Genomic DNA, 14,464 nt, shown 5'->3' with positions numbered 1-14,464 from the left:
CATCAGCTCCACCGCCCTGCTCCCCCCTGCCTGGGACATCCCCACCTGAGAAACAAACACACATCAGCTCCACTGCCGTGCCCGCCCCCCACCGAGGACATCCTAACCTAACAAACAGAAAAACACACATCAGTGCCACTGTCTTGCCCCCGCATGGGACATCCTAACCTAACAAACAAACAAACACACATAAGCTTCACCACCACCCTGCTCCCCCCGCCTGGGACATCCTTCCTAACCTAACAAACAAAGACACATGAGCTCCACCGCCCTGCTCCCCCCGCCTGGGACATCCTAACCTGAGAAACAAACACATCAGGTTGCTCTGACACAGGAATGTTCTGGAAACTATAAAGCTTTTGAATTGTAGTCCATGGGCCAGAGCAGATTATGGTACCACTCATGGTGCCATAATCGAGTTAACTGTCTGTAGATATTTTGGTATGATAGCCATTTGTGAATGGTAACTTTGTCAATCAGCTCATGAAGTTAACTACACCCCCTCCAATAAACTGGATTGTACTGTAGGCACTGATGCATAGCCTATTGTAGGCTCATATTCAGGACCTTTACTTTTGTTTTATGATAACTTGTTTAAGATCATTTTAAAGGGTACATAGCCATTTTTTGTAGTTGTGAGTCTGTCTGACAAATAAAGAGGTCACATGGGCTCTTCAAAGTGTCAGTGACATTCATTTCTCCACAATTTTCACCTAAATTACAGTCTGTATTTGAGCACTGACATCTAAGTTACATCACATACACAAACAACAACAACAGGAGTGTAACGTTCACGTCAGAGAAGCGCTTTCCGATGGAGACAGATACAGATGTTGTCTGTCATGCGGCTGCTAGCAGCTAGCAGCATTAGCATCACTGACACAAGAAGAAGTACGCTAAACAGAAATGAGTCGCCAGGCAGCGACAGAACTCAGTGCAGTACCTCTACCTGGCTGCCAGCTGCTTCCTCTCTCGGTGGCGATCACAGCTCAGCTGTTAGGTAGGTTATTTAGAAATATCGCTGTAAAGTTAACGTGTCGCCCCCGGCCTGCCTGCTTGTCTGTTTATGTTCGGCGCCATGACAGCAGAGCAGCGGCGCAGGCGCGTTGCTGCTGCGGTGCTGGACGTCAATCAAAGATCGTCTATGGTGAAGAAGATGATGATTCGCTCAATTAAAAAACGTCCCGACTGTAAAGGTGAGCGTCCCCCCTCACCTTCTGTAGTGATTGTGTAGCCCGTAGCCGCATTCAGAAGAAGGCAGACGTGTAGTCAGAAGTGTTGTTGTCAAGGTAAGCAAAAAGCATGAAACTTCCTTCCTACTACAACTTTCATGATTCATTTTTGGTGCACATCTTGTCAATAGACGATCTATGAGTGTCCGTCTGTTTAAAAACATTTATTTATTTATGTATTTATTTACATTCGTTTTTATCTATTGAAAAATAGCTGAACTTCTTGACTCTTATTCTAATGTATGGCAGCAGCGCAAAATAGTACAAGAAAAATAAACAAAATAAACACGTGACCTTTGACTGACCACGTGGTTTGCCCAGCAGCATGATGATGATGACCTCTCTGTGTAGCTGACGCCGGTAGCTAGCAGAGAGCTCAGCAGACAGAAACCATCTGACAACATGGAGCAGACTAAACCAGAGGAGGATTATGGATACGACCTGTTCCCGGAGAGGAACAAGGGGAAGTATGCCAAAGGCTCCATCGCAGAAAGCCTGTTCACTTTCAACAACAAGTGTCGGGTCATGCTACAGTTCGCAATGGAAACCAGTGAGTAAGCTAAGCTAAGCTAGCTGCCTTCACATTGAAATGTCATTCTAGCAGAAAACAGGAGAGATCTGGTCTGATAAACAGCTTTCTCTGCATGATGTCATCCACAGCCATATTCATATTGTAGCGTATTCATTTTGACATGAACCCTGCCTTTCATGTAGCATATGCTGGTAGGCTAGTTTAGCTAGCTAGCTAGCTGTGTGAGGGGAGGCTAGCACCAGCTGTGACTGTCACTGACTAGCTTTTGTGTTTTATTTCTTCGCGTCATTAAAAAGAAGAATAAACACAGCAAACGTCTTTCTCTGGTCTGCATCCCCTTGACAATTGTGTGTATTGAGCCGTACTGTATTGTACCCAATCTGCAATCTGTTAAATAAAGTTTTCATTCATTCATTCATTCATTCACAATACAAAATAGGCATACCAGAGAGGTTTGAAACCCACGTGGGATTATACAAAAAATAACATTACCTCACTGGGGAAATACAATTATCTGATGCATGTATACAATGGAAACAACAAACAAAACAAATACATGTAACTTGTTACTGTACACCAGACATGACTCGAGTCACATGACTTGGACTCAAGTCAGTGAAGTCACAGTTTTAATTGCTTGAAACTTGACTTGATGCATGAAGAGAAGACTTGAGACTTGACTTGGGTTCTGGTGACTTGGGACTAGACTCTTGACTTGACATCTTGTGTTTGTGTAAATTAATTGAAAGTGATGAGATTTGTTCCAGCAGACGACTGAATTTAAATTCTGTTTTCTGAATTTCTGAATATGGAATGATTGATTTCATTGAAGTTGAAACCGATGATAGAAATCAAACTCATGATGCGCTTACCTAGTTTTAATTATATTAAAACCATATTGCATTGCAAAGTCCTAGATATTTAGTTTTCTTTAAGATATTAAATTGATCCTGGACTCTTGATTTGTTCTGATTTGACTTGCTGTTCTACTTTGGACTAATGCCTCAGACTTGAGAGTGACTTGGTCCCTCCTCTGCTGCTGCACAGTGTGTCCCCAGCTGATCTGTATATCATGTGACTTGATCTGTATATCATGTGACTTGTCTTCTCTCAGGTCCGTATGCAAAGCTTCTTCTGGGAGCCATGAAGAGTTCAGGATGGTAGGTAATGTGGTAGAATTATAGATGTTATAATATTGTTACAGTGGTGAACAAAATGATACAGGACAAGTACAGCCAAAAGACAAGGCAAGAGCAGACTTTAGCAAGACAAACACTCGTGCCTGTTCTACGTAGCCTAACCTACCCGCCACCCCCGGCCTTGACCCTAAATGCGCACAAGGAAAAACTCCCAAGAAAAACCTTAGTAGGAAAAATGAGGCAAATACTGTATGGAGTGCAAGTGGCTAGAATATGAATATGTATAATACGAATATGTAAGAACATAAACGTAAAATACTGGGCTGCTGGCAGACGAAAGATGAACCCAACACCAGTGTTGGGCAAGTTACTTTCAAAATGTAATATACTACATAATACTAGTTACTTTCATTTGAAAGTAATAAGTTACGCCTTACAATATTATTATTTCTTGTGTAGAGTAACTCGTTACTTATTACACTATGTTTGCATCACTGTCACCAAAACAACAGCAGTAGCAGAATGACATCGCCGTCCCGGGAACCATCCCGAAAAATAATTTCAACCATCTTAAAGTCAGTGTAAAACGTCCAAAAATCTATATGTTATCCTTTTACTTTGTTATTGTCATCTATATAGTGGTTATTTGCATGAAAACACACAATTAGGAAATTATTGTATCTTTATTTACATAATGTGCATTGATCAAAATTAAAAAGGTAACTAAACGTTTCGGCGCAATGATAGGGACTACCCTATAGCTGTCCACTTTAATGACTTGAAACACGACATATCCTCTTTACGCTTCTGTGGCATTGAAAAAGTTCCCCTGCCACCCAGACGTGGGGATCATGATTTGTTGTTAAAAAGAAGAGAAGCCTTTTGGATTTTTAGTTTTTTTGGTTGACCGAAACGTTGCATTTTGTTATTGAATAAAAGTCTTGCTTTATTGAAGTCAGTGTGCGGGAGCTTTTTGCCTCTTCTAGTTGTCCTGCTTCTCCGACGCACCTGACGCACACGGTAGTGCAGAGACCACCTGACGCACACGGTAGTGCAGAGACCACCTGACGCACACGGTAGTGCAGAGATCATCTCTTTTTTATGGTAGTCTTGTTTGCCAGACTCTCTCGCTGCAGCGGGAGAGAGTCTGGCAAGTAATAGCAGCACTGTGGATTAGAGGGGAAAAAGGCTCTGTAATACCTTTACAGCATCTTTGATCATCTTTCTATCAGATGGTTCTCTAATTACCTTTCTGAGAGAACACAGGCAGTTGTTGCCGATGGCTTTAGATCGAGCTCTCTTGTTATTGGTAAAGGTGTCCCACAAGGGTCAATTTTGGGCCCTCTATTATTCCCTCTTTATGTTAACACATTGACTGCCAGCCGTTTTTTTTTGCTGTAGGTAGCTTCTGCCAAGCCGTTTTTTGAGGATTATGGCTCATTTTACAAGAGCCGAGGATTCGTTTCAGCTTGGAGTTTGTGAACATACAATATCTCAAAAGTACTAATAGAATGTGTACTTTCTCTGTCTAAAAGAGTTAGTTTGTAGAGTTAGTAGTTATGTAAGCATTAGCAGTTGAATACAGCATGGTTTTAGCGTCAGAAAGAATATTCAGAGATAAACGGCTTTTTGTGAAATTGGATGGAACAGTCACTTTAACCATTCATTTTTGGCTCTCTCTCTCTCTCTCTCCCTCCCCCTCTCGCTCTCTCTCTCTCCCTCCCTCTCGCTCTCCCTCCCTCGCTCTCTCTCTCTCTCTCTCTCTCTCTCTCTCTCTCTCCCTCCCTCTCGAGTTGCTTCAACTCCTCCCTCCGTGGGCGGACAAGCTTGTCACCAGTCAGTGCTTTGCTGCTCTCCTGTGCCTGCATGTCTGCACGGCCGCTGTTTGAGGAAGTCGGGATGGACTCGCTCGTTTGGAGTTTTGGTTGAGAGAAGCTTTTGCGATTCTGGTCATATTTATGCTGCGTGTTTCAAAGTGTGTTCCTCCACCTGTAATCTATCACCCGATCATAGTAGATCGGCTGAATCTATTATGTAAATTTGCAATCCCGCATCGCCAGCAATCAGCGCGAAAAGGAGAGCGTTTTCCCCCATCCATTTTTCATGAGAATGGCTGGGCTGAGAATGGCGTGACAAGTTAAAAAAATGCTTTCCTTCCTCTAGCCAGGAGAGCACTGTTGCCACTTAGTGGGTCGGTGGAATGGGTTGTAAACGTTCGGTGGCTCCAATAATTATATAAGAGATGTAAAAGGGTTAGATGCACAACCCACCGTCAAAAAAAAAAAATCGATGCCAAAAACGTGTAAACACGTTGTTGGCAGGGAACAGCTGGATTCTGAAAACGTGTTCATACGTTGTTGGCAGTGAATGTGTTAATAATATTGTACTCCCCTCACAGCATTGTGATGTCCATTATTATGCTGATGACACAATTTTGTATAGTGTTGGTGCCAGTCTTGCAGCAGCCACTGCAAGCCTGCAGACTGCTTTTGACGCATTTCAGTTGGCTCTAATTAGTCACAAGCTGGTTCTGAACTCTGACAAGACCAAATGCATGCTATTCTCAAGATCACCTGGGTCTGATCCAAATGTAGGTATTCATACTCTTAAAGGTGAACAAATTGAAATTGTCAACTCTTATAAATACTTGGGCATTTGGCTAGATTCTAAGCTCTCATTTCAAATCCATGTAGGACATCTAACCAAAAAGCTAAGGGGAAAGATTGGTTTCCTTTACAGAAACAGGTCTTGTTTCTCTTTATCTAGCAGAAAAACCATTGTGCAATATCTTGTAATGTCTGTCTTTGATTATGGTGATGTACTATACATGCACGCTTCACCTTCCACACTGAAGCCTCTTGATGCAGTATTTCATAGTGCTTTGTAGGGATGTTCATTTTGAAAAATTTCCAAAATCGATAATCGGTGAGAATTAACGATCAATTATCGATTATCGATTTTATTAATACCGTACTTAGAAAATTTTCAATTTTTTTTTTTTTTTTTTTTTTTTTTTTTTTACAAAATGAATGCCTATGGCAGAAAATACGAAAGACAACGTGTTCTCCTCAATGAACTCTTTATTTCAATGTGTCTCCTCTCCAACACTGCTGTCCCCGGCGCATGCCGGTGTGAATTTCCCATGTTTAAAACAGTTTTGTTGGCACAAAGGCCCGTGCCCAGCCAGAAAACTAGAGACTATATGAAGCTCCACCTCACGTTAGTCGGCTGTGCAATGGAGTGGGGCGAGGAGTAACGAATTCCACCCAAACCTAGTCCAAAAAAAAAAAAAAAAAAAATTTTTTTTTTTTTTTTTTTTTTTTTTTAATAATTAAAAAATCGATCCAAATGCCACAGGATCGATTCCAATCCTTAACGATCGATTATCGATTTTCGATAATTGATGAACATCCCTAGTGCTTTGAGATTCATCACTGGTGATGGGTTTCTCACTCATCATTGTACTCTCTATGAAAAAGTAGGTTGGCCTTCTCTGACCGTCCGTAGAGATCAGCATTGTCTTTTGTTCATTTATAAGGCCCTGTGCGCGGTAAGCTCCCACTATATCTGTCCTCGCTTTTAAATTTTAGTACTTTAAGTTATCAGACTCGTTCACAGACACACATTAGACTGGTTATTCCACGTATGAATAGTGAAGCAGGTAAAAATGCTTTTATCTTTTACGCACCTCATAGATGGAATAAACTTCAGGACTCTCTCAAACTGGACCAACTGGTCTCTATAGAGTCATTCAAAACGCTACTTGAGGATGGATCGCACAGGACTTGCACCTGTTTTACATTGCCCTCTTAACTGTCTGTACCTGTGATTTTATATGTCTGTATTGTTTTCATCTGTTTGAGTGTGATTGTGTTATTTTATAATGCCACAGTCTATTCTTATTCCTGATTTGTATTGTTGAACTTGTGATATTTGTTGTAAACAGGGCGTCCTTGAAAAAGAGAGCATGCTCTCAATGGTCCTCCCTGGATAAATAAAGGTTAAATAAAATAAAAAAATAAAATAAACAGCATCCACCGAAAAAAGTACCATGCAATTGTTTTCACCGTGTAGCAACGAGCTAGCGGCTAGCGCTACTCTTGTTATTGTTTCAAAGGCAGCAGCGCAGGCATTTGAGATCGGCAGATTGGAAACGTACAGCAGCAGAGGCATACAGATTTGACATGGGCGGAGTGGAAAGGAAATCCATATATGGTCGCAGCCGCAGTCAGAGCGGGTCGGAGCCAAAGCAGAGCTTGCAGGGAGCGGAATGGGATTTCCATCCAGCACCAATGAGAGAGCTAAGTCCACCATGATGCTTCAAGCCAGTCAGACTAATGGCACGGTGGCTCAGTGGTTAGCACTGTTGCCTCACAGCAAGAAGGTCCTGGGTTCGAACCTCGGTCCATCCCAGGTCCTTTCTGTGTGGAGTTTGCATGTTCTCCCTGTGTTTGTGTGGGTTTCCTCTGGGTGCTCCGGTTTCCTCCCACCATCAAATACATGTATGTGAGGGTTAATACTCCTGTCAAAGACATGTATGTTAGGGTTAAGACTCCTGTCAGTGCCCCTGACCAAGGTACTGGCAAAAGAACTGGAGTTGGTCCCCGGGCGCTGCACTGCGGCTGCCCACTGCTCCTAGTTCTAGGAAGGTTCCTAGTAGAGGATGGGTCAAATGCAGAGGATGAATTTCCCCACGGGAATAAATAAAGGATAACTTAACTTGAAGTGTCACAGTTAAGGAAGGCTGTGTTAAGTTCTGTTAAATTGCCTTTTCTGTATTGTCTTTACATACATTTACATTTGGACCACCAAAGATGTACTCTGGCCTCCCAATGTAGGGATTTGGTGCTTGAAAATGTTCACCCCTCTCCCCGGGCAGTGTCTTTATGAGCAGCCGTGTGGTCTCTCCCGGGGCAGTGTGTTTACGAGCAGCCGTGTGGTGTCTCTCTCTCCACACAGCGCCGTGTTGAAAGAGCGACACTTCTCCTGTGAGGACTGTGACGGCACGGTGAGCGGAGGCTTCGACGCCACATCGTCTCAGGTGAGGAACATCTTATAATATAGCAAATCACACATAGCTGCATCTAGACTGGCTTTTGTAAAGCAGCTGGCCACTGTTCCTGAAATGGAACATGCCCAGGAGTTCGCGCGCCTTAGAATGCCACCTTATCTCCATATTTCTGCCCTGGCAGTCTGTATTTTTTATTTTTTATTGTGTGTGGGGGGGGGGGGGGGTTATTTTCATACTAATCATGAGCCCAAAATGTAAATTCATACAAACATGTCAGCCTACACCATGCTCTTTGAACTGCAGCTCAGCTCCTGCAGTGTGAGTGTAAGTCTTCCAGTTGTGTGAGGAAGTACAATGTGAACTGAAGGTGAACGACAGCAGTAACTTTGAATGTGGGAGAGGGGGGGACGTTCGATATGTAATTGACCCATCCGAATTAAAATAATAATAATAATATTGTTTTTTGGCAGCGTTTTTTAAATTTTATGTAATTCATTGATGATGCAGCAGAGGGCGCTCCGCTCTAACAGCTTGACCTATCCTGACCACCTGACATGTCTTTACACAAGTTGTTGTTTTGATGAGAGACACAAGACAAAATGGAGGCGGGCAATGCAGACTGATGCAGACAACAACAAAGCCAGGAGCGGACAATCACAACACTAGCCTCAACGCGACTCATCAGTAATTCTTCCTTCTTCGTCTGGGTGGGCGGCTCAAATGGCTGCACGCATATACAACGTTATGGCATCCACCCCTCCCGGATTGAAACGAGGGTGAACGATGGGCCCTGAGTTTCATTATTATAATTAATCAAAGTCCGACAAATTAAAATGATGCTGGTCACCAACCAAACCAACCAAAACATCGCCATGTAGCCTACATGCAGCAGCTCTCAACAGCTGCTCGTTAAGACATCAAAGAGAAAAGATGACTATCTCTTATGTAACATGGGGGAGGGGGGGGCGGAATTAACCAATTAACTTATGATATCTTATGATATATTCGAACAAATTGAGGGGCAATTAAAGCTCTATCGCACGCGGAGCGCTTATTTTTTGCTGTGGAAAAAAGTGACATTGATGAGCAGCGCTCTTCTCCAAAAGTTTAACTTCTCTCTGCTTGAGGAGCCCAGAGCTCCGCCCAAAAACACTAGCCGCCGAGAGCGCTAAACACCAGGTGCATGCTGGGAAGAGGAGCGCTCCTAGCGCCTCCTTACCATCAAGAATGAATTGCAGAAAGAAATTGGCCCATAAGAAAGTCTGTCTCCACTCAACATTATAAATCAAAACATTCTGAATCAGATAAAAGTTCAACAAAACAAACCCGTTCAGTCAGAATGTGGATTACCATCGTGTGTGTGTGTGTGTGTGTGTGTGTGTGTGTGTGTGTGTGTGTGTGTGTGTGTGTGTGTGTGTGTGTGTGTGTGTGTGCGCGCGTTGCTTCCAGATCGTTCTGTGTCAGAACAACATCCACCAGCAGGCCCATATGAACCGGGTTGTGACGCACGAGCTGATCCACGCCTTCGACCACTGCCGCGCGCACGTCGACTGGTTCAACAACTACAGACACCTGGCCTGCTCTGAGGTGAGCCTGTCACACAAATATCATCACATTTGTATTAGGATGAACCCCTTGAGATGTATCATCTCGTTTTCGAGGCTTCTGCTGCTAATGATAATATTGTCCTGGTAGGATCGTAAAAAAAAAAAAAAAAATCATCATCAATTGTAGTGATCATGGTGGTCATTTTTAGGGCTGTACCAAATAGTTCAAAGCTTAATTTATAACTTTGACATCTGGATTTTAAATCAACATTTGAATGCTGCAGCCACAGTGATCCATCAGAAAACAGAATTACTTTTTTTTTTTTTTATATATTTTATTTTCAGTTTTTCAGAACAACATATGAACAAGACAAACAGGCTCAGACACAGAACGGAAAAAACAAAAACAAACAAACAAAAAATAAAAATAAATACACATTTTCAACATTCAGTGCTACCAGTCGTGTAAGGTGCTTATATTTTTACGAGAGGTACATTATTGTGCTCATCCGTCTCCCGCAACCTCAACAAGGTAGGCTAGAAACGGGCTCCAAATGGCAAAGAATTTCTTTAGTGAGTCGGTCCTCAGGAACCTAATCCTCTCCATCCCTATAACAGAGGTAATTTCCGTCAGCCACAATTGAAAAGAAGGCGAAGTAGAAGACTTCCATTCTTTCAAGATTAGTTTTTTGGCAACAATTGTCCCTTGCGTCAGAGAGTGCTGCACAGTTGTGGGGAAGTCCAGAGAAAGTTCCGAGCAGCCGAAGATGGCAAGTTCTGCTTCGGGCTGAAGGGTTATTTTATAAGCCTTCGAGTACCAGTCAAATATCTTAGCCCAGAATCCGGACAGTGAAGCGCAGAACCAAAAAGCATGTGACAATGTGCCCTCCGACACCTGACACCTATCACATAGCGGTGAGACAGAGGGATATATCTTATGTAGCCTATGCTTGGAGTAATGGAGACGGTGAGTGACTTTAAACTGGATCAGCTGATGTCTGCTATTAACTGAGCAGAGTTGTACAACCGACAGGCTCCTTTCCCATATAATGTCAGATAATTCAGTACCAAGTTCTTCCTGCCATGCCTCTCTGATCCTCTCAGTAGAGGCCATGGTACAGTCATCAAATAGACACACAAATCTAGAGATGAGGTGCCTGGAGTGAGGAGGGCTCAGCAAAACATCAAAAAGAGCATGTTCATTTGGGAGCGCTTCAAAGGCCTGAATGCTGGATCGAACATAGTTTCTGATTTGTAGGAATAGAAAACAGAATTACTAACGGATAGATTTACGTACGTCCGTTGGACTCTTTTTGGAACATCAACGCTATAAAAAACAAAAGCAAAAAAACTTACAAAGATAAATATATGAGATCTCAGATGCAGTCTAGTATTTTCTGGTCAAAGCCTCAGATATGAGACGAGCTTAATGCTCATATCTCCCTGCTGAGTGCAATTAGGTCATTTATCCGTGTCGCAGTGCTTCACTGCAGAGAATTGAACACACTTATCTTGGAGCAAGACATGCTGTCATCTCTCTGTAGCTTTCATCTCTCTCACTCTGTGTTTCCCTAGCGACCTCTCCATGCGCCGTAAACAATCACTTTGACCGGGCGAGTTCAATTTAGTAGACGCATGTGATTGGTCTGTGACCTCCTAGCTCCACTGAGCGATTACCGTATAAGCTAGCCTATGGTCTACAGCTGCGCCCGTGGAAAAAAACACTTTGTGAATCTTAGTGAAATGGGTCGTGGCCCACACAGAACCGTCACTGGGTCCAGATCCGGCCCGGAGTCCGACAGGTGACACATCACCTGGCACCAAAGATCAGTCAATTACAGATGGACAGTTCCGTATCCTGTATTTCTCAAAAGACTGCCATTTTTTCCTCCAAACCGAAAAGCGTTTTGAGAATCTTTCCTCATAAAGCTCTTCCCTGGTTATTTTACAATCCCCGGCCTACAAATAAAGTGGTTTGGTACATGTTTCATTTGATCAAGACTGAGCGACGATAATATCTCCTCAATTTCTCCTTCAATTGCATTTTAAAAACGTTTTGTAATTCAATTCAGAAAAAGGTTGTGTCTACAGTACTTTCTTATCGGAGTCACAAAAAACGTTGAATATCTTGATCAGTTGTATGAAACTTTTCTTACTGATCATGCACAGTGTTTATTGTTTGCCTTCATATTTTCAGATCCGAGCGGCTAACCTCAGCGGAGACTGCGCCTTCAGCAACGAACTCGCCAGATTCAACTTCGGCCTGAAGGAGCATCATCAGGTAAGGTTTTAGCCAGGATGTGTCACTATCGTTTTCCCAACCCAGTTTAGATGAAACTTCCCTCTCTATCTATCTCTTCTCTCTCTCTCTCTCTCTCTCTCTCTCTCTCTCTCTCTCTCTCTCTCTCTCTCTCTCTCTTCTTTCTCTCTCTCTCTCTCTCTTTCTCTCTCTCTCTCTGCAATGTCTGACAACTACATTTTCTATGGAAGAAACATTGTGATTGGACAATAGTCAACAATGACACACCAAACTACCCGTTTTCCAGATTTTTTCACAAACACATTTTGGTGAACCATTTTCCTAATATAATAGAAAGTTTCCAAACGAGCCGCCATGTTTTTCCAGATTGAAATCCGAGGAATACGTAATACAGAAGTGGGCGTGGTTTCATCTAAACTGGGTTGGGAAACTGACAGATGCAGCCAGGACAAAACGTTCTTGTAGCAGTTTCTCTCTTTCTCAGACCGCGCAGCTAACTGCTCTCTCTCTCCTCCAACGCTCTCTCTCTCTCTCTCCCCGGGAGCTCTCTCTCTCTACCCGCGCTCTCTCTCCCGTGGTGCTCTCTCTCTCTCCCCTGTTGCCCTCTCTCTCTCCCCCGGCACTCTCTCTCTCTCCCCTGTTGCTCTCTCTCTCTCCCCCGGCACTCTCTCTCTCTCCCTCTCCCCTGGTGTGCTCTCTCTCTCTCTCTACCCGCGCTCTCTCTCTCCCGCGGTGCTCTCTCTCTCCCGCGGTGCTCTCTCTCTCTCTCCCCTGTTGCTCTCTCTCTCTCTCCCCCGGCACTCTCTCTCTCTCCCCTGTTGCTCTCTCTCTCTCTCTCTCCCGCGGTGCTCTCTCTCTCTCTCTACCCGCGCTCTCTCTCTCTCCCCCGGCACTCTCTCTCTCTCCCCTGGTGTGCTCTCTCTCTCTCTCTACCCGCGCTCTCTCTCTCTCCCGCGGTGCTCTCTCTCTCTCTCCCCTGTTGCTCTCTCTCTCTCTCCCCCGGCACTCTCTCTCTCTCCCCTGGTGTGCTCTCTCTCTCTCTCTACCCGCCCTCTCTCTCTCTCCCACGGTGCTCTCTCTCTCTCTCTCTACCCGCCCTCTCTCTCTCTCCCGCGGTGCTCTCTCTCTCTCTCTCCAGGCGTGCGTGCGCGGCCGGGCGCTGCGCTCCATCCTGGCTGTGAGGAAGATCAGCCGCGAGGAGGCGGAGAAGATCGTGGACGAGGTGTTCGAGCCGTGCTTCAATGACCACGCGCCGTTCGGACGCATCCCGCACGACAAGAAGGACGCCAAGTTCGCCTACAGAGACTACGAGAACAGAGATCGCTATTACGCCAACCTGTAGCCTCAACGCACTCCGATCGATTGATCCCCCCCACCCAACAAACAAGGTGCTTTTGGCGAAGAGTTTGACATCTTCTTCGCAGAATGACTGTCTGTGTCCTTTACGCCAGTGAAACAGCTTCAGATGGAAGCTTCGACCGGTGAAAAGCTGAAGGAAGGAGCTGCCTAAGGCTGGGTATCGTTTCAAAGAACTGCAATACCAGTACAAATACCAGTACCCTTAAAGTGATACAGATTAGAGTACTACATGCAATACTTTTTTTAGTCACATACATCGCGCTCGACTTCACCACCATACACTGTATGGGTTGTAGCCACTGAGCCAATGACGCATTGCATTAAATCCAAGAACGCGTGCGGTGATTGGCTGTAAGCAAAACCATAGAAATAATATACGGTAGCAGGTATCGTTTGACTGGAGAAGTTTCAATACTCCTTGGTACTGGCTTATTGACCTTAAAAGGTACAGAGTAGCGATACCCAGCCCTAGAGCCCTAGAGCCCTAGAGCCGATGGAAGCTGCGTTTTATCTTCTACCTTTCGGACAGTAATTCTGTTTCAAGGGAGCGGAGAGTGATTTTCGCTCTGAAAACGATGATATGAAGCCCCAGCGGGTTTGTCTTTGTCTTTGTCTTGTTTTATTTTATAAGGGATCAGTGACTTTGAATGAAATCCACCACACAGTGTTTGTTGTTTGATTATTCATGTCTGTGCTCAGTGACTGAAAACAAAAAGGTTTTGTAAATAGAGCGGATTATGCCTCACTTGAATAGAATCTAATTGTGAATTAAAAGTCGATTCATATGACAAGCTGTGCTTTTTGCTGTTTTTAATCCCAATATTTATCTCCTTGCTTTTTTTTTTACTTCTGGTATCTCGTACCAGAAGGGGGTACGGTGGCGCAGTCGGTAGCGCTGTCGCCTCACAGCTAGAAGTTCCTGAGTTCGATTCTCGCCTGGGACGCTGTGGGCGCTGGAGTTGTGACCCCCCCATATCTTCAGTGCCTACTGCCCAGGTGGGCTATCTCGTCGAAAGGGCCTTTCTGTGTGGAGTTTGCATGTTCTCCCCGTACCCCCCAGGGGGTTCCTCCGTACATAACCCCCCACTAAAAACATGCAGAAGATCGTCATCCGACCAGTGACGACAACATCTGAAGTTGGTCCAATGATGGTCCCCGGGCGCTGGAAATAAAAAGCGACCACTGCTCCTGGCCTGCCCCCTGGAGGAAAGGACAAGCCTGGATGGGTCAAATGCAGAGGACATATTTCACCGGTCACCGGCGGCATGAGTGTGTTGTGGCCGCATACATGTGTTGTAGTGTTCGTGTGACAATAAAAAGACGGGCTTCCGTCTGAAATCGTGTTTAATCGTGTACGGAGATTTTGAATCTCAACCAGTGGGCA

General features: G+C 44.4%; 2 protein-coding genes across 3 annotated transcripts in view; one reads left to right on the top strand and one right to left on the bottom strand.

Annotated features, from left to right (window-relative positions):
* Nucleotides 1-1,063, bottom strand: part of rpap3 (RNA polymerase II associated protein 3) — a 33,546-nt gene extending 32,483 nt beyond the window's left edge. Inside the window, exon 1 of one of the 2 annotated variants that reach the window (XM_083660111.1) lies at nucleotides 944-1,063. The gene's annotated coding sequence lies outside the window, so the exon portion shown is untranslated. The remainder of the gene's footprint in view (nucleotides 1-943) is intronic. The other variant, XM_083660112.1, reaches the window with a different exon arrangement.
* A 528-nt stretch (nucleotides 1,064-1,591) lies between these two features.
* Nucleotides 1,592-13,818, top strand: atp23 (ATP23 metallopeptidase and ATP synthase assembly factor homolog). The gene is made up of 6 exons (XM_083660149.1): nucleotides 1,592-1,782; nucleotides 2,879-2,924; nucleotides 7,863-7,944; nucleotides 9,364-9,501; nucleotides 11,659-11,742; nucleotides 12,860-13,818. Exons 1-6 carry the CDS (start codon nucleotides 1,635-1,637, stop codon nucleotides 13,061-13,063), a joined length of 702 nt encoding a protein of 233 aa, XP_083516275.1. The 5' UTR covers nucleotides 1,592-1,634; the 3' UTR covers nucleotides 13,064-13,818.
* Nucleotides 13,819-14,464: the final 646 nt, after the last annotated feature.

Source organism: Poromitra crassiceps (assembly GCF_964638095.1).
Source record: "Poromitra crassiceps genome assembly, chromosome: 2".
Taxonomy (NCBI): domain Eukaryota; kingdom Metazoa; phylum Chordata; class Actinopteri; order Beryciformes; family Melamphaidae; genus Poromitra; species Poromitra crassiceps.
This window is presented reverse-complemented; position numbering and strand designations above follow the sequence as displayed.